At 45.2% G+C, this 20,712-nt stretch overlaps 1 protein-coding gene across 6 annotated transcripts in view; it reads left to right on the top strand.

Annotated features, from left to right (window-relative positions):
- The first annotated feature begins 4,552 nt into the window (after positions 1-4,552).
- Pisd (phosphatidylserine decarboxylase) overlaps positions 4,553-20,712 on the top strand; it is a 47,752-nt gene continuing 31,592 nt past the window's right edge. For 3 of the 6 annotated variants that reach the window (XM_037208145.1, XM_037208142.1, XM_037208147.1), the window contains exons 1-2: positions 4,569-4,651; positions 16,868-16,947. In XM_037208145.1, coding sequence (XP_037064040.1) covers positions 16,879-16,947 — 69 coding nt within the window. In that variant the 5' untranslated portion in view covers positions 4,569-4,651; positions 16,868-16,878. The other 3 variants (XM_028870710.2, XM_037208146.1, XM_037208143.1) reach the window with 3 other exon arrangements.

Here is a 20,712-nt window from a genome sequence, read left to right as displayed (position 1 = left end):
AGACATACTCTGTTTCAAAAAGTCAAAAGTAAAGCCCACAAAGCTAAGCAAGACAAACAGGAAAAATTTATTACTAATCAGATGGCAAAATGGGATAATTAAAATTGAAACTGGATGTCTCAAAAAGTGAGACAGGAGAGAAATGGAAATGGAGAATAATTTTATGAAATGGAAGACTCAGGCCATCTATTGTAGTCTTAACTATTGGTAATTTAATTAATGGTGGACTAAATAAAAATATTGTCAGATTAAATTACAAAATAAGATCCAACAGTATCTTCTTACAAGATACATAGCTTAAGGGCCAGGATGTAGCTAAGTGGTAGAGCACTTGTCTAGAATGCACAGCGTGCTGGGTTGTATCTCCAGAGGGCCTCAAATGTGCTAAGCAAACAGTCCACCACTGAGCTACATGCCCTGCCTGAAAGAGATACTCTTTTTTTAACATTTTTTATTGAATCTTTGCAAATTTCACACCATGCACTCCAATCCCATTTTTTTCCCAGTCCTTCCACACCCTCCTCTACCCTTGTAACCTCCTAGACCCAAAAGAAAATAAAAACATAATAAAAATAGTCCTATGTTTATCACAGCCTTCTGTGCATGTACCATTCTGCTCCTCCATCTTTCCTACCTCTCCATAACATATTTGTTTATCCCAGTGGCATTGGAAGTTGTGGTGTGTCACATAGTATACACTTTTATCCCATTTTCCCATGGTAAACAGCTTTACTTGCAAATATTCATTGCAAGGAGTCATTAGTCTAGTTCAAGGCCTCTGGCTTCTGCTACATCATCAATACTGCACCCTCATAGAAACTCGCAGATACCCTGCTGTTGCTCTGAGTCATGGGGATCCTGTGGCTATGGATCTGCAGGACCAGCCCCTTTGGGCCATCCAGCAACTCACAGATGGGGAGGGCCAACTCAAAGCCCTGGATCTGGGCCTGGGAGGTAGCTGAGTTGGTTGGCCCACCAGCTCTGCCAAACCCATGCCATTGTGCACACGCCCTCCTGTGTTTGGTAGCTGGCAATGGCCAGGGCCATCTGGGGGCCAGAAGAGTAATTGTGTGTGCACATATGTATGTATGTGTGTGTGTGTTTATATATATATATATGGAACATACAGTGGAGGCCAGAGAACAACCTTGGGTGCTGTTCCTTGGGAGCTATTTGCTTTTTTTTAGATATAGTGTCTCCCTGGCTTGCTCACCATGTAGGCTCTCCTTCCTCTCTTCTTCTCTTCCTCCCTTGCTCCCTCCCTCTCTCTCCCCCAAAATATATGTGAAGAAAATTGGCGGAACTGAAAGGGAGGTTCTGGGTTCTAGTTAGGTGGAGGGCCTGCATAGCGTGCACGAAGCCTTGGGCCCGACCCCCATCACGCCATAAACTGGACATGATGGGAAGCAGGGCATGGTGCACACACTTCTAATCCCAGCACCCAGGAGGCAGAGGCAGGCGGATCTCTGAGTTTGAGGACAAACTGGTCTATAGAGAGAGTTCCAGGGCATCTAGAGCTCCACAGGGAAATTCTGTCAAAAAAAAAAAAAAAAAAAAAAATCAACTCCTGAAACAATTAAATGTGCAATATACTCCTCAATCGGTACCTTAAAACTTGTATGTGCATGGCCAGTGGTGGCACACACCTTTAATTCCCAGCACTCAGGAGGCAGAGGCAGGTGGAACTCTGTGAGTTCAAGGCCAGCCTGGTCTACAGAGCAAGTTCCAGAACAGCTAGGACTACACAGAGAAATCCTGTCTTGAAAAAGCAAAAAAAAAAAAAAAAAAAAAAAAAAAAATTTCTTATGGGTTAGAGAGATGGTTCAGTAGTTAAGAGCACCAGCTGCTCTTCAAGAGGACTTGAGTTTGATTCCCAGCACCCACACTGAGCAGCTCAAACTTCCTGTAACTCCAATTACAAGGACTCTACGGCCCTCTTCTGGCCTCCACCAGCACCAGCACACATGTCATGTACGTACATAGACTCAGGCACACACATGGTCCTAGTTGCTCACTGTTGCCGTGATTAAATCATGACCACAGGCCAGCCTGGTCTACAGAGTGGGTTCCAGGACAGCTAGAGCTGTTGTTACACAGAGAAACCTTGTCTGGAAAAAACAAAAAACAAAAACAAAAAACAACCAAACAAAAAACCATGACCTTAAACAACTTGGGGAAAGGGGTTTATTACCTTTTACAGATTAGAGTCTATAATCAGGAGACATCAAGATGAGATATCTACAGCAGAAAACACAGAGGAATACTTACTGGACTGCTCGCTCTAGCTTGCTCAACTACCTTTCTCATACAGGATAGGCCCACCTGCCCAGGGACAGTACCACCGCCATGGGCTGGGCCCTCCTACATCAACCAACCATCAAGGAAATATCCCCGCAAACATGCCCCCAGGCCATCTAATAGAGGCCAGTTCTTCAAGTGGAGTTCCCTATTCTGGAATGTCTCTAGTTTGCCCTAAGCTGACAAAAACTACTCAGCATGTACATTCACATAAAATACAAATTCTTAAAGTTTCCCCTTATGTGTTTTTAAGTTTTGCTTTCAAAAAGCATTTAAGTGTGTGTGTGTGTGTGTGTGTGTGTGTGTGTGTGTGTGTGTGTGTGTACATTCGCACACAAGTTCACATGGGACAACTAACTTTCCAGTGTTAATGCTTCCACTATGTGGGTCCACAGGGACCCACCTTAGGTGGGCAGGCCTGGTAACCAGTGTCTTTATCCACTACACCATCTCACCAGCACTCTAGTTTTAAGTGCAGATTTTAGATCCCATTTTAGTAGAAAGTATAAGTCAAATTCATTTTTTCAGATATATACATTTTTTTTTATTTTAATTGTTTATGTGTATGGGTGTTTTACCTGCATGTATGTCTGCTCACAACTTGCATGCCTGGTGCCCTCTGAGGCCAGAGAGGGGATGGGATCTCTGGAACTGGAGTCACAGACAGCTGTGATCTGCCATGTGGGTGCTGGGAATCGAACTGGGTCCTCTGGAAGAGCAATTAGTGCTCTTAACCACCAAGCCATCTCTCCAGCCTTCATTTTTTCTTTTATTATAATAGTGTTTTTAGTTTTGTTCCTTTTAAAAAAGGTATAGACAGTATATTTATTGCATGTTTTCAAAAGAATTGAAAAAATGTCAAATTGTGTATAGTCATTGTACAGTATTACCACTGTGTTACATAAGGTTTAAAAAACAAACAAACAAAAAACCCCACAATATCTATGTAGCCTAGGCTGGCCTGGGATTCAGGACATTCCAAAGTGCTGGGAATCCAGCTTTATTTTGAAACAACTTACCTCATCCCTTTGAATTCCAATCCTCAATTCCATACAAATAGTATGCTGAGTGTGTGTTTCTTTTTCATACTTTTGAAAAACCACAGCAAAGGGAGGTATCTCTTCTAGTACCAAATCTGTGACTTGCAGGTTGTTTTGTTTTTTTGAGACAGGATTTCTCTATGTAGTTTTGGAACCTGTCCTGGAACTCGGGCTGTAGACCAGGCTGGCCTCGAACTCATAGAGGTTCTGGGAACAAAGGCTTGTGCCACCACTGCCCGGCTTGCAGGTTCTTTTTAGTGGCTGGTTTTGCTGTAACTGAATTTAAATAACTACATCGAAATAATCTCACGCACTGATTAGCATATCCTTCTCCTATGTCAAATATCTGGTGAAGAAGACTATGCTTACATAAGAAAAACTGGGACTTCTTTCAGGTTTTGCACCCATGTTCAGCCATTTTTCTAGGGCTTTAAAAAGGAAAAAAAATATTAAGAAAAAAATGGTTTTCGACATCGTTGATGTAGAAATACTGGGTTTTCTATCATACAACTTATGAGCCCTTTGCCTATTAATGTGCCCTTGAGCAATTGCTTAACCTCGCTGACCTCTTTAAAAATGAGAATAATGTCCCAGGGCTGGCTGCGGGTCTCCAAGTCAACGCTTAGAAAAGTGTCAGGTACCACTGAAAAATCGTTTCCCCCTCACAACTGAAAAGAACAGAAGCATGCACCATCACTCACAGCAGGAGCCTAGTTTGACAGCTTTCTGCATTTTTTCTTTCTTTCTTTCTTTTTTTTCAAGACAGGGTTTCTCTGTGTAGCTTTGCGCCTTTCCTGGATCTCGCTCTGTAGACCAGGCTGGCCTCGAACTCACAGAGATCCACCTGCCTCTGCCTCCCAGAGTGCTGGAATTAAAGGCGTGCGCACCACTGCCTGGCAGCTTTCTGCCTTTCTACAAGCCCCTCGCACTCTAGAGCCCCAGGCAGCAAGCACAGCAGTGCGGTGAGAACCGAAGGACGCCCGGCTCCAGGGGATTCAACGCCTTCTTCTGGCCTCCGCGGACGCCCGCGTACAGGTGGCATGCACACACAGGTGGCTCAGATTTTTTGGGTGCAGGAGCGACATCACGGCTTCACGCGCATGCCAACACATACGCCAGGGGCGCAGTCACCAGGCGCAGTACGCAGAGACTTCCGGGGCCAGCCCTTCGCTTTCCTGATTGGTCCGACGACCGCACAGGCGTGCGTACGAGGGCGGAAGGGGGCGTGTCTCCCTCGGAGGAGGCGAGATGGCGGCGTCAAGGGGTCGCCTGCGTGTGCGCTCGCTACCTGGAGTCATGCCGTGGCGGAGCAGGTACGGCCTGGCGGGAGGCTGCTGTGGCGGGGGCCAGCCTGGACCAAGCCAGACTCTGGGGAGAGGAGCCATTTATCTTCGCGGGCTCGCCGCGAGTAGATCTGACAGGAATGACACGGAGCCACCTTTACCTTGGCTCAAGCGCGGGCGCTACAGCCACCGCGTGGACTGTGAAGTGAGTTTGGGTGTGGCCTGAAGGCTCTCGCTTGTCCTTTCCAGCTAGGTGGAAGTGCCCTGGGACAACAAAACTGATGGTCCCTAGAGTGGAAGCAGAGCTGAATGCCCTCTCTTGAGTGTTTGCATCCCTGGCAGGAGGGTGTGATCTGGAAGAGCGCAGCGCTGCCAAGCGACTTTCACTTGGGTTCTAAAGCTTTGAGGCGAAAGGATTAGATGTGGTTATCTGAAAAGTCTGTTGTGGAATTGTGGTCCTTATCCTGCTGACCCCACACGTCTATGTTCCGTAAGTTCCTAGGCTGCTACAGGTTGAAGAGACCTGAGGGATCTTATAAATGCTATTTTTTTTTTTTTCATCTGTTTGAGACAAAGTTTCGTTATAGAAGCCAGGCTGGCCTCGAAATCACAGCAGTCGTCCTGTTTCAGCCCTCAAGTGCTTCCCAAATGCCAGGATTACAGGCATGAGCCAGCTATTTATGCGTTTTAGGGGGTGGGAGAAGAGAAGAGGAGTGAGTTCTTAACTCAGGGAGGAGAAGAAAGATAGTTCTCTACTTGGCTGAGTTTCACTTTATAGCCAGCCCAGATTGGCATATCTGTGATTACAGGTGTCTTATAGGGCCCTCAAGAATGTCCTGGAATTACGTGGGGGTATAGGTTGTGAGCCACCTTGTGCTGGGAACCGAACTCTGGTCCTCTTATCTGCTGAGCCATCTCGACAGCCCCAACATTGCTCAATTAAAAAAAAAAAATGTATGTGTATGCATGTTCACCAGCATGTATGCCTGCGTACCCATGTGTGTGCCTGGTGCTCATTGGAGGCCAGAAGACGACATTAAATCCACGGGAACTATAGTTACAGGTCACTGTGAGCTGCCACTGGGTGCTGGGAATTGATTCTAGGTCCTCTGGAAGAGCAACTAGTGTTCTTAATCGCTGAGCCATCCCTGCAGCCCCTGAAGAATTTTAAATGGTGGTAAAAAGGACATGCCTCACTCACCATTACAAAATGGAAAGAAAAAAAGACATACTTTAGTGCCAGTGTTACATAGGCAAGACTGGAATTTGGTGCAAGGATAGAGAGGGATGGGGATATGTTCAGAATAAGAGTAATAGTTTCAAATTTGTTATATATTAAGATAGAAGCTATGCACACAAAAGATAACATTTTTCTAAGTTTTAAGTAAAGTACTATCTAGTTGTAAGAAGTAGATGAAAGCTCCACATCATAGGGAAGTTTTTCTTTTAAAAAAAATTATTTCTATGTGTTGAGGTGTTTTGCCTGCAAGTATGTCTGTGTACCATGTGCATACATGGTGATCACAGAAGCCACTGGAGTTACTCAGGATGGTGAGCCATCATGTGGGTGCTGGTAATCAAACCCAGGTCCTCTGGAAAAGCAGCCAGTAGTCCTAACCCCTGAGCCATCTCTCCAGCCCCAAAGTTTTTCAGTGAATGAGTCATGTGTGGTAGTAGGAGAGCAACATGGGTTATGATTTAGTGTCATATGTGTTTTCTAACATGTTTGACGAGAGTCGTAGGGAGATGACTCATCCGGTAAAAGCACTAGCTGACTCACGTTTGGTCCTTAGAAGCCTTGTGGGAAGCTGAATCAAGTGCTCCCCTCTGTATCCCAGCACGAGGTGGAGGCAGGAGAACTCCAGGCGCTCAGGAGCTATTGCAACAGAACTCTGCCTCGACAGGGTGCAATCAAGAGCCAGCTTCCAGAAGTTGTCCTCTGAGCCCCACATATGTCCATGGTGTGAACTTGTTCTCTCTTTCTCTGTCTCTGTCTCTGTCTCTCTCACAAACACACACACACACACACACACACACACACACACACACACACACACACACACATGAGGCTGGTGCTGGCTTGGTGGCTAACACTCATAATCCAAATACTTGAGAAGTAGAGGCAGGAAGATCAGAAATTCAAGGCTATCCTTGGCTACATTGGGAGTTACAGGCTAGCCTGAGTTTTATGAGACTGTCTCAAACATTACTACCCCAGGGGCTGGAGAGGTGGCTCAGAGGTTAAGAGGACCGACTGTTCTTCCAGAGGTCCTGAGTTCAATTCCCAGCACCCACATGGTGGCTCACAATCATCTGTAATGAGATCTGGTGCCCTCTTCTGTGTACATAATAAATAAATCTTTGAAAAAAAAACAAAAACAAAAACAAAACAAAACATTACTACCCCAACCTGCCAAACAGTTGGTTTGGCTGGAATGTTTAGTAAAGATAGAGATGAGCAGGTACATACCAATCTTCTGCCAGTTTCAGATTCAGAAGGAGGTATTGCTTGGAGCTCTGACAGCTGTAGTTTTTATAAGCCCTCCAGGTTATAAGTTCAGGTAAGTCTAGACAGTTTGGTGGAAAGGAGGAATGAGTACTTACTAAATATTCTAATGCCAGGTAGAAGAATATGGGTAAAGCTTTCAAGAGACCTACCGCTTGAGCTTTAGAACTCTCCTAGCTTTTGAAAGTAGGAGAGAGAAGTGAGGACTATAGTTAAACGTTTAGCACCCATGGTGATACTAAAAACATGTTATGGGGTTGGAGAGGTTGTTCAGTGGCTAAGAGCACCTGCTGCTCTTCCAGAGGACTGATGTTACATTCATAGCACTTACATAGTGACTCACAACCATCTCTAACTCCAGTTCCAGGGCATCAGAAACCCTCTTCTGGCCTCCATGGGTACTGCATGCACATAGTGTACAGATATACACACAGGCAAAACACACACACACACACACACACACACACACACACACACACACACACACACAGGATCTTGGCAGTCTTCTGTAAAAATTAAAGATGTACAAACACCTGTCTTGAAGCAAAGTGTGTTGCCCACCCGGGCTGTCTTTAAACTTTTGTGGAAATAAAACGAAAGAAAAAAAAACTTTAAAAAGCTTTCTTTATGGGCTGGAGTGATGGCTCAGCTCTTAAGAGCACTTACTGCTCTCATAGAGGACCTGGATTGGGTTCCCAGCACCTGCATGGTAACTCCAGTTCCAAGGGATCTAATGCTCCCTCTCTCCTTTGTGGGCACTGTACACATGTGGCATACAGGCAAAACAAAAAACAAACAAACAACAAAAAAAAAACAATATAAGAACATTTACAACTGCAAGTTTTATGCCCATGTCTCGAGACCCCCCAAGCAAGACCACCACAGAGCCAATATCCCATGCAAGTACAAAGGGGATTATTAAAGCAAGCCAGGCTTGGTCCTTGTCCAGTACACTGGCTGGTCAGGTGATGGAGGATGGCCCTGAGCTCTCAGAGTAAAGGGTTTTTAAAGGGAAAAACCGCAAGCTAGGGGGTACAAACAAGCCTTTGCATTTCAGGGTCATACTTCAGTTAACAGGAACGGTTAGCCACGAGAAGAACTACAGAAGACAAAATACATTTGGAGACTCTCCCAGTACTATGGGAGTCTTCCATGGATTAAACCTTTGTTTTAGCTATTTCTTGGCCAGCAGCCTACCCACCCAGGGGAGCTGGGTCACCTTGACCGGAGTCTTAACTGGGTGTTTATGTTTCTGGAACTTGGTTCAGCTTTTATTTTGTATTGCTAGAAATGAAGTTTTCTTTAAAATGGAGTTTGTCTTGCTCTCTCAGAAGCAGACTAACCAGGGTGGACACTGGTAACTGGAAGTTGATTTAGTCAGTAATAATTGAATATCTTTTTTTGTAATAATTGAATTTTTTTCTTAAGATGTCTTAGGATAGAGAATTACCTCACTGTTTAGGAACACTGGCTGGGCAGTGGTGGCACATACCTTTAATCCCAGCACTTGGGCGGCAGAAGCAGGTGACTCTCTGAATTCAAGACCAGCCTGGTCTACAGAGCAAGTTAAGGATGGCCAGGACTACACAGAGAAACCCTGTCTCCCGGTGGGGTGGCCGGGGGTGGGGGTGGGGGACACGACACAAAACAAAACCAAAAACACTGGCTGCTCTTACAGAGGACCCAGGTTCAGTTCCCAGATGGCAGCTCACCATCTGTAATTCCAGTTCCAGGGAATCCAGTGCCTACTTTTGAGCTATTCAGGAACCATCCATGCAAGTGGTACATGCACATACATTCAGGCAAAACACTCATATACATAAATAATAAATAAATCTTAAAAGGTGTTTTTGATGTCATACATGGTGGGCTTAGAGCTAATGAGATGGGCTCTGGTTTTACAGGTGAGGAAATTGATTGCACAGGATTTGACCCCAAGCCAAGTGCTTAATCTCATTTTATTTTGATTTTGTGAAAGGATCTCATTCTGTTCCCCAAGCTGGTCCTCCAGCCTCAGCTTTCAAGTGTTGGGATTGTGGCGTGCGTGCGTGCGTGCGTGCGTGCGTGCGTGCGTGCGTGCGTGCGTGTGTGTGTGTGTGTGTGTGTGTGTGTGTGTGTGTGTGTGTGACCACAACTGGCTTTAATAGCCTGCTTGAAGATTCATACCCTTGGTTCTTTCTGTAGAAGAGACACCTGATTGAACTTATCTGTTCTATCTGGGCCTTAATCTTTTTTCCCCCCTTTTCAAAACATTTATTTAATGTTTATGGTGCTTTTTCGGGCATTTATGTCTGCCCCACGTGCCTGGTATTCATGGAAGCCAGAGGACGGCATTGGATCCCTTGGAGCTACATCAAGACAGGTGGTTTTGAACTACCATGTGGCCATTGGGAATCAAACCCAGGTCCTTTCTTTCAAACCATCTATATTCAGTCCTTTGACGAGGTACAAAAACTCTTACCTTCAAAACACTTCCTAGTTCACTTCCTATGAACCATTTCTCATAGTCTGTCTCTATCCAAGCCCCCCCACCCCATCTCCCACAAGAATACCTTCAATACCAGTCTTAATGTTTGACTCTTGGCCCTCTATTTCCTATTTGCCACAGACAGACACAATGGTCTTTTCAAAACAGAAACAAGACCAGCCCCTCTGTCTTGCTCCCGTCTCAAGCCTGTTTCCCCTCCTCACTCATTTTCTTGCTCTTCTGTTTGCACTGTCTCTGGTTTCTGGCATTTGCTGCCTGTTCTGCTGCCATGTGGATTACAATCACTAATTAAGAAAATGCCCTACAAGCTTGGCTGCAGTATGATCCTTTGTTTTGTTTTTTTCAAGACAGAGTTTCTTTGTGTAGCCTTGGCCTTCCTAGAACTAAACTAACTCTGTAGACCAGGCTGGCCTCGATCTCACCGAGATCTGCCTGCCTCTGCCTCAAAAGTGCTGGGATTAAAGGCATGTACCACCACTGCCCAGCTAAAAGTTTAGTCTCAACTGTGGGCTTGCATAAAATAAAAAAAATAAGTTAAATACTTTCTTACTTCAAGAGGGAAGAACCAGGGCACAGTCACAATCTGAATAAAGCAAAATTCAATTCCAACAGTGTAAATAACTCAATGGCCAATGTCTGGGATTCACTCATGATCTTGTGGGCTCCTCCAAGGGGCCTGGGTTACATCTCTAGCCCCGCCCTCTGCAGCACACACAGCTTGTCTTCTAGTCTCCGGATGGCTTTCCTCCACTGTTGCTGCTGTTCTTGGTGGTCATCCCATGGCATTGGCATCTCACCAAGAGCCTCTCCTGGGCTCCCTTCAGGGACCCCAGCCCTAATATACAGTGCCAAGCCTCAGCTTCTCTCCATGACCCCTTCATGCCTTCAATACCAGTACCACCTGGGTGACTCTTACACTACCAAGTTCAGCTGCCCACAGGAGGTACAACTGTGGCTACTTCTGGAACACAGCTTCTAAGTACTGGTCCTGAGGAAATCCTTTCCAGAAGACTTCACCTCAGTGGTGCTAGTCTCTTCTAATCACCGCGAATTTCTTAGCTCTAGATAACCAGCATCAACTGTCCCAGTAATGCAAAGGTTTCACTTCAGTGGTGCTGGCCTCTTGTTAATCAAGGCTGACCAGAATGTCAGTCTCTTAATTCAAAATAGCAAATGGCCCTGATAGAGTCTTTAAACTTCCCCCTGAAATCCACAAGCCAAGCCTCAAGATTCTATCTCCAAAGCTCCTACAGAACAGCTCACTGAACTCTCAACACTTAATGGCTTTTTTCTCTCCCTTTTTTAAAGCCCAAAGTTCCAAAGTCCTTCTATAATTGTCCCCAAAAGATGGTCAGATCTGTCAACAATAATATCCCGCTCTGCTGGTACCAACTTGTCTTAGGGTTTCTAACACCATGACCAAAGCAACTTGGGAAGGAAAGGGTTTATTCAGCTTTTGCTTCCATATAACAGTTCATCATCAAAAGCAGTGAGGGCAGGAACTCACACAGGACAGGAACCCAGAGGCAGGAGCTGATGCAGAGGCCATGGAGGAGTGCGGCTTACTGGCTTGCTCCTTATGGCTTGCTCAGCTTACATTCCTATAGAGCCCAGGACCCACCCACAAAGGACTGGGCCCTCCCCCATCGATCATTAAGAAATTGCCCTAGATGCTGGAGAGATGGCTTGATGGTGAAGAGCACAACGGCTCACAATCCTCTGTAACTAGTTCCGGGGAATCCAATATCCTCTTCTAGACTTGGAGAGTACCAGGCACAGACAAACATGCAGGCAAAACCCATGCATATAACATAAAAATCTTTAAAAAAAAAAAAAAAAAAAATCCCAGAACTTGGGAGGTGGAAGCAGGCAGATCTTATTGAGTTTGAAGACAGCCTGATCTACATAGCAAGTTCTAGGACAGCCAGGCTACATAAGAGATCCTGTTTTTAAGGAATTGTGGGGGATGAGGTGATGGCTCAGTGAGTAAGACAAGTGCTTACTTACTGCCTGTCTCAGTCACTGTTCTGTTGTGAAGAGACACTGTGACTAATGCAACATTTAGAAAAGGGATCATTCACTTGGGGACTTGCTTACAGTTTCAATTAGTCTGTTACCATCATGACCAGAAAGAGAAAGACATGGTGCTGGAGCAGCAGCCAAGAGCTTTACATCCTAATCCACAGGCAGCTGGCAGAGAGAGAGACAGAGAGACAGGGCCTGGCATGGGCTTTTGAAATCTCAAAACCCATCCTCAGTATACCTCCTCCAATAGAGACACACCTACTCCAGCAAGGCCACACCTCCTGACCTTCCCTAATGGCTCAGCTGGGGACTAAGCATGCAAAGCCATGAGCCTGTGGGGCCATTCTCACTCAAACCACCACATTGCTCAAGCGTGAGGATGTGGGTTTAGATTCCTAACGCTCCAAAAGATGGACATGACTGTGCCCAGGCCTGGGACCCCAGTGCTGAGGGGAGAGCAGAGACAGAAGTATCGGGGCTTGCTGACTGCCAGCCTCACTTCAAGTTCAGTGAGAAATCCTGTCTCAAAGAATAAGGCAGAGTGATAGAGCAGGGCACCAACATCCTCCTCTTCTGCAACCTCCCCTCTCACCTCCCCCTCACCCCCAGTTTTTGGTTTTTACCTCTACAAGTTAGGTGGAGAAGAGTAGAGTACCCTTTCCTCCTTCTTCTTCTTCTTTTTTTTTTTTTTTAAAGATTTATTTATTTATCATGTATACAGAAGAGGGCGCCAGATCTCATTAAGGATGGTTGTGAGCCACCATGTGGTTGCTGGGAATTGAACTCAGGACGTCTGGAAGGGCAGTCGGTGCTCTTAACCTCTGAGCCATCTCTCCAGCCCCAACCCTTTCCTTCTTGATGGGCAAACCCAGGAACATTTTCTGATTTTTCTTGTAAAGCCCTTTGAGTACTTCTCGTTGCTCAGACAGAAATGTTCAGAAAGCTTGGAGGTGCAACCAGCCCAGTTGTATGTGGTAATGTTTACCCTAGAGAGGTGGGGGCAGGTGCATTACTTGTACCTGCTACCCCTCACACATTGCTACAAAGGAGGCTGGGAAAGGTAGGCTAGCAGGTGTCTGTAGAAAACTCTAGGGAGGAGCCAGTTGAAAGGGCGGTGCTACTCCAGGTCAGGAAATCTGTTTAGAACAAGTTCAGTTTAGATGAGACCAGAGTGTAGGGGTGGTGGGGAGCTGGTTGTGAATCTAGACCTCAAGGTTTCTGGAGGCACAGTTGAACACTAAGAAGTAGTGAGTGGCTGTTTAAAGCCATGTGCCTGGAAGCAGTTCCAGACAGAGAATAGGTAGGGCAAAAAGTCTGTACCCGGGCATGGCCTCATATCCAAGTTAGAAAGCAAAAGAGAATCTCCAAAGAAGACAGACAAGGGACTGGAGAGATGGCGCAGTGGTTAAGAGCACTGGCTGCTCTTCCAGAAGACTCGGGTTCAATTCCCAGCACCTCCATGGCAGCACACAACTGTCTGTAACTCCAATTCCAGGGGATCTGACACCTTCACACCAATGTACAGAAAATAAAGTTAAATAGATTATTTTTTTTTAAAAAAAAAAAAAGAAGAAGAAGAAGACTGACAAAGTCCCAGGAAGTTAGGAGGAGCACTCAAGACCCCAGAAGTCAGGAGTGAGATTCAGGGAGACCAAAACAAAAAAACAAAAAATGTTTTTTGCTGCTGCCAGGCCAAGAAAGAGACCTGGTGTGTATTCAGTGACATTGGGGGCATGGAGGGCACTGACTGAGGGCGATGTGATAGGAACAAAAATGTGAAGACATGATTGACAGTGAAGGACAGGCACCAAAGCTACACAGAGAAACCTGTCTCAAAAAACAAACTAAAATGGTGTGATGGAAGAGAAGAAAAGTGAGGTGGGAACTAGAGAGAGACATGGGGCACAGTTTCTGTGTGAACTGCCGTAATTACGGTATTTATGTCATGAGAGACAAGCTGACAGTAAGGAGACATTCTGGGGGGAAGGTGGGTGCATAAACAGACCGCCTCAACACTGTGTATCCAGAGATTGTGGGCAAACAGTTGTGGATGACTGTGTCATCCCCACCCTCCCCAAAGCGTTGAGTTAGGGGAAACAGTAGAGTGATGTCTAGGCCTTCCCTTCTTGTTTTGTTTTTGTGTTTTGGTTTTTCGAGACAGGGTTTCTCTGTGTAGCTTTGCCCCTTTCCTGGAACTCTCTCTATAGACCAGGCTAGCCTTGAACTCACAGAGATCCGCCTGCCTCTTCCTCCCAAGTACTGGGATTAAAGGTGTGTGCCACCACCGGCCAGCCTGTTTTTGTGTTTTGAGACATTCTCTTGTTATGTACCAGATTAGTCCTGAACTTTCTCAATCCTCCTGCATCAGTCTCCCAACATACTTTGCCCTTTAGTCAGTTGTAACAGTCATTGTTCTAATTCCCCTTGAAAAGCAGGGCTTTAGGCTTACTGTTGTATAGTGAGAGCAGCTGTTCTCAGATGGGGTAGTGCTCAGTTTTGTTAACAGCTGTCTACAGGCTGAGACTCCCACCCTCACAGAGGAGAAACCAGGTCCATCAGTTAGCCACATCAGCACCACGTGGGGAAGGTGTTTTCAAGTCAAGTTTTTTGAGAAGAAAATCAAAGTACTGAAACCTGATTATGTTTATAGCATTTAATATCCATAAGGTAAATAATATGTATAAAAGTTATAAATGCATTTCTTTTTTTCACAAAAAATATCAATTTAGATATTTATAGTAGTGAAAATTACCACTTTAATATTATAACGTTCTCCAAAGAAGAAAGAAACATTTACTGTCAAGGATGAAGTTCCTTTATCTAGATTTCAGATCAATATTTTGGAAAATGAATTGGGTATGATGGTACATGCCTTTAATCCCACGACTCAGGAGGCAGAGGCCGGAGAATCTGTGCAAGTTCAAGACAAGCCTAGTCTAAAGAGTAAGTTCTAGGCTAGTCAGGGCTACATCCTGAGACCCTGCCTCAAAAAAAAAAGTGTATGTGAGTGATTGCATGTTGGCATGTGTATTACATAAGTACCTGGTGCCCAAGGAGGCCCAAAACAAACATTTCAGAAACCAGGGGGTCATCTGAATTGAAACAGAGAATTGAAAGTTTGATCTTTGATGAGGGAAGTCTAGTTGTTAATTAGAAGTCAGTGCTCTGCTTAAAGTCAGTGTGATCACTTGTCACCGCTGGGACATGTTTGATTTCCCCCAGGGAAGTGGCACTTCTTAGATCACACCACTCAAAAAGAGTAGGTAAATGTTTCTCGGACCTTTGCATCTGCTCACTCTGTCACCAGCTTTTTGGGCACAGAACCACAAAAGACAATGAAAACATTGTACACCAGAGCCACCATGGTAGTGCACAAACATAATCCCAGCATGGTGAGCAGAGACAGGCCAGCCTGAGCTACATGGTGAGACCTTGTCTCAAAACAGTCCAAAGCCTGGTGGTGGTGGTGGTGGTGGTGATGCACACCTTTGGTCCGGAGCACTCAGGAGGTAGAGGTAGGTACCAGAGTGAGTTCCAGGCCAGCCTGATCTACAAAGCTAGTTCCAAGACAGCAAGGGCTATACAGAGAAACCCTGTCTGGAAAAAACTAAAAACAAACAAACAAACCATACCAATTCAGTGGGGGGGGGGGAGGAAGGGGAGGAGGGAGAGAAAGAAAGTGTGTGTGTGTGTGTGTGTGTGTGTGTGTGTGTGTGTTTTGAGACAGGGTTTCTCTGTGTAGCATTTGGAGCCTGTCCTGGAACTCACTCTGTAGACCAGGCTGGCCTCGAACTCAGAGATCTGCCTGCCTCTGCCTCCTGAGTGCTGGGATTAAAAGTGTGCACCACCACCGCTCAGCATCAGTATAAATATTTAAAGCATTAAATTTTCAGCCCCTGACAGGTAGGTAGGTAGTTTCAAGGAGCAGGGCTCAGTATATGCAGATCTGTGTGCAGCTCTTCCTTCATGTACAGAAACACCTGCAGAAAAACTAGACTTTGAGACCTTGTTTGCCTGCTTGTTATGATCTCACAATTAATGATGAAAAAACCTTTAATTGTATATAGTAGTTTCAAACTTAGAAAAGTTATTAAAAAATAGTGACTAGAAATCCAAGATACCCTTACTCAGATTCTGCAAACTCCGTGTTGTTGGTATTCTCTTCTACTGTATGGATCCTGGTGTCTGCAGTATAGAGCCTGGCCAACTCCATAATGTAACTGTTTCAGCTTCTCCTATGAGGACGTTTCTTTCATTAATTGTGGTTAAAGCCATGAAGCTCACATTGATACAATATTGTAGGATTTCTAAATTGTGCTTGGTGACCCACACCTGTGATCCCAGCACTCAGGAAATAGATGCAGAGGGACAAGGAGTTCAGGCTTATCCTCAGTTACATAGGAAGCTTAAGGCCAAAGCCTTGGCTGCAGGATGAATTGCCAGTCAGTAGGGCTGGGAGAGATGGCTCAGTTGTTTAGTTAAGAGTGTGTACACGCTGCTCTTAGAGATGACCCAAGTTCAGTTCCCAGCACCCCGTTGGGCCACTCCCAGCCATCTAACTCCATCTCCAGTTGGATCTGACACCTCCCCTGGCCTCCACAGGCACCTGTACTCATGTGCACATACTCACATAGACACACACACACAGAGTTAAAAAGTAATTTGAGAAAAAATTTGGCCTCGAACTCACAGAGATCCGCCTGGCTCTGCCTCCCAGTGCTGGGATTAAAGGCGTGTGTCACCACCGCCCGACTCAATTCATCAATTTTTATTTATTTGTTTGTTTATTTTGTAATGTGTCTTAGAGGCTTTCCGTTTGTGAGCTTTTATTGGGCACATACTGTTTATTGGGTCGTCTACAGTGCATTTCTTTTTTTTCTTAATAATTTATTAACTTTATTTTATGTGCATTGGTATAACAGTGTCAGATCTCCAGGAACTGGAGTTTCAGACAGTTGTCAGCTGTCATGTGGGTGCTGGGAATTGAACCCGGGTCCTTTGGAAGAGTAGTCAGTGCTCTTAACCACTGAGCCATCTCTCCAGCCCCGTCTACAGTGCATTTCTACATCAGGGGGACAGTGTGCCTTTTGTGGAGTCACTCTAAGTATCAGATATCAGAACATTCAACATTTTCTTCAAGGAAAAATAAGTAGGTCAAAAAAACCAATTCTGTTTCTAAATAGAATCCAAAATTTTCTTAGTAATGATTTGTTTTTCTTGGTTGTAGCCCCGGCCACTATGACTATACTGCCATGCCCCATTTTCTGGGGTCCTTACAGAAGCTGCCTCTTGAAACCTTCAGCACGGGTAAGGAGCAATTGAACATCTGTTTCCTCACCTGGAAGTTAACTAAAGTTGGAAAAACATAGGGTTGCTAGAATGAAATACCTCTGAAGCACTCCTGTAAGTCATGGGGACTGGCGTGTCGTCCTCACTGGAGCCTCAACAACTATTCATTGTCTGAGCCTGCTGTATGGCTGCCATTCGTTGTTGGGTATTTGTTTCTAGCTTTTTCTCCACAGACAGTCCTACAGTGAACGTTTGCCATTTTCAGGGTAACTGTGTAGAGGCAGAATTCCTGGGCCAGGCCAGGTGGTGGTGGCGCACGCCTTTAATCCCAGCACTCGGGAGGCAGAGCCAGGCGGATCTCTGTGAGTTCGAGGCCAGCCTGGGCTACCAAGTGAGTCCCAGGAAAGGCACAAAGCTACACAGAGAAACCCTGTCTCAAAAAAACAAAAAAACAAACCAAAAAAAACTATTCCTGGGCCAGAAGGTGTCTGTAAGATAGGCATGTTGGTGCATATCTATTATAATGCCACCTTCGGTAGCTTGAGACAGGACGATAATAGGTTTGAAAGCTTGAGCTATATATTGAGACTCTATAAAACGTTTATGTATTTTGCACTCTAGTATTTAGGCCAAATTGTTCTTCAGAGAGTCTGTTCCAGTTGGGACTCAATGAGTAGAAAGTACTGTGGAGTGGCACCTCCCCTCCCCCAACACTGTGGAGTGAGAACTTGGTGGTCTGGTTGGGTTGTCTTTATTACCCACATATCCTTTTGTTTACCTACTGAATGCTTTTCTAATGGACCAGTACCGATCCTGGGAGTAAAGTGAGCTGGTTGATGAGACCAACAGAAAGCCTGCCACAAACATGCTACTTAATGGGAGCACTTGGGGCTGTTACTAATTAGCAACTGCATGCTGGACCACGCAGGGAGAGCTCAGCAATGAACATGTAGTCTTATTTCATTCAGTTCCCAGTGCCCACGACTGTCTACAGGTCTGGCTCAGGTTGATTTTCTCTGCCAGTTAAAGAATTGAAAGGAAGAATTTCAAGCTAAACAGGTAGCAGCAAAGAATTCCCAAGCACCGTAGACAGAATCAGCAGCAGGTGGAGAAGTGGGTTCACTGGGGGTGAGGAGACGCAGGCGTGCAGCAGGCACACAGAAAAAGACCCTCCTCAAAGCAGAGGGGGAACTGGGGAAGCTGGAAAGCTGAGTCTCTTCTCAAGGGCGAACGAAGCTTTTTAAGTCTCTTGACTACTTCAAGCCAACAAAGAGTTGGCAGCGAGGCAGCAGCGCCTCGGAGGAGGATTGACCTGAGGACCATTGCATGACCAGTGGCAAAGATCCAGAGCACAAGCCAGCAGTGTGGTGATGATGTGTGTCTATAGTGGAGCGTGTCATAGGCGTGAGGTAGCATCTGGACATAAAAAGAGACCCTTTCGGTAGTGCTCTGATTCCTACCGAGAGCATAGTTAGAAGAACAGCCGGGGCGGTTTGCCCTTAGGAAGAGAACAGGCAAGAAAGCCACCCTAAGAACCCTCGGCAGCCTTGATCTCTGCCACCATCGTCACCAGAAGCTACACTGTGGAGAAAGCCATTGATCTCCTTAAAGAGTTCAAGGAGCCTTCCAGCCAACTTAAGTTTGGAAGTCAACTGTTGAGTTTCTTCTACTATAACCTCATGTGAAACATTAAAAGACAAGGTTAGTGAGGAAAGCTCCTTGACATCATAATTAACATAAGTCTTGTTTAATGAGGTAAGGCGTAATTGTGTAGCTGGCACTATGCACCAGAACCTTCTTACCAGAATCCTGTAGAAGACCTACTGGCAGTGCCTTACCAGCAAGCAAGGCTTCTGCCTGTGTGTCAGCTGTAATGTCCTGTGGGGGTAGTATTAGCCAAACCTGAGTAAAAGCTGGGTTCCATTTGTTGAAATTACACCGGGACAGCGGCATCTAATTGACATTTTTAAAGAGAAAGATTTTTTTTGATAGGGTTATCCAGCAATGTTCTGGGGGCACGGTTTTGGTGTCTTTTGTTTTGTTTTGTTTTTTATTTTTGTTTTGTTGTTGTTTTGAGACAGGGTTTCTCTGTAGAGCTGGCTGACCTGGAACTCATTCTGTAGACCAGACTGGCCTTGAACTGAAGGGTCTTTGCCTCCTGAGTGCTGGGATTAAAGGCTTGTACCCACCCATTTTGACATCTTGACTAATTCCAAAAACCTGTGAGTTTGCCAACAGGGTATCTGGCAGGTGACATGATTGGTACACACTGCAGTCCCAGCACCTAGGAGGTGGAGGTGGGGATCAGGGAGTTCAAGGCCAGTCTAGATTACACTGAGACCCTGTCTTTTGTTTTTTGTTTTCAAGACATTGTTTCTTTGTGTAACAGCTCTGACTGTCCTGGAACTCGATTTGTGGACCAGGCTGGCCTTGAACTCACAGAGATCTACCTGCTTCTGCCTCCTGAGTGCCACTTGCTGAGAGGGAATATGATTGGTTAGGACAAATATCATATTATAGCTGTGAGAAGTGCTCCTCTAGAAACAGTGTTATCAGGAAGAGAATCACTAATGAGAAATGGATGTTCAAATTAACATCTCATATGGTTAAGCATAGCATCTGAGAACTGTTAAACATATTATTTTAAACCTGTCTATACTCTTCTGCTGGGTGTTGAAGACCATGTAGGTGGCCAAAACTAATTATCTATCTGTCTGTCTGTCTATCTATCTATCTTCATTTTTTGGTCAAGGCCAGTTGAAGATTGGTCCTTGAGAGTTACTTGGACTTGGGAGGGGCCTTTGCTTCCTCTAGTCTTTCTTTTGTGGGTTAATCCCTCTATGTGAGGATAAGTCAAAGGACTGGCTTAACCACTGTTTCATTTGGAAATGTGGAGGAAGTTTTTCCTCTTTGTTGACCCTCCTCTTTGCAGGCTTGACACTGGTCAGAGCCCACTCCTCCCTCAACAAGAGGAGGAGTGATTTTCCACAGTTCCAGGACAGGATATTTTGAGAGATGTGCCACTGTTTCCTGGGACTTTGGTGACCTTGGAGGACAAGGGGGAAAATATTCTCCCTTTTAGTCCCTCTGACCACATCAGTGTATCCTTCCAAATGTGGTTATTGAATACCCAGAGATTTGTTTTGTTTTGTTTTTGGGGACAGGGTTTTTCTGTGTAGCCCTGGCTGACCTGGAACTCACTCTGTAGACCAGGCTGGCCTCGAACTCAGAGATCTGTCTGCCTCTGCCTCCCAAGTGCTAGAATTAAAGGCATGTGCCACCACTGCCTAGCTCAGTTCAGTATTTTTAACTAATGTGTAATATTTAGGCAAAGCCTGAGCGAAAACTAAGCACTTTAAAATAAACCTTGAGTAGACATACCTAAGTTTACTACAGCTGGAATCTGTGGGTCCATGCTGTAATATTTAGCAAGATCTAGGTGATCCTATAAGTAAAAGAAAATTTGGACATAGAAAATTTGAGGAGAATTTTCTTCTTGTTTACAGAATAGCTCTAATTGGAGGATGGCATTATAATTAAGAATTGCCCCTGGGAGCCACTTTTTATTTTTCCTAGAGGGTATTTAGGCCATGCATTGGTTGAGAAAAGACTAAAGCTTTCTTCTAAGCGTCTGCGAGTCTAACTTGTTCCATTTGTCCAGGAGGCAAGTGGGGAACTTGAAGGAGTCTTGGAGGGTTTCATTCCCATCTGTAAAGTGAAAACAAGATTGAAAGAAGCAGATGGAAGTTCACCTAATCTCTCAGACCAGCATCCAGAGACAGC

This window comes from Peromyscus leucopus, chromosome 7 (assembly GCF_004664715.2).
Source record: "Peromyscus leucopus breed LL Stock chromosome 7, UCI_PerLeu_2.1, whole genome shotgun sequence".
In the NCBI taxonomy this organism is placed as follows: domain Eukaryota; kingdom Metazoa; phylum Chordata; class Mammalia; order Rodentia; family Cricetidae; genus Peromyscus; species Peromyscus leucopus.
This window is presented reverse-complemented; position numbering and strand designations above follow the sequence as displayed.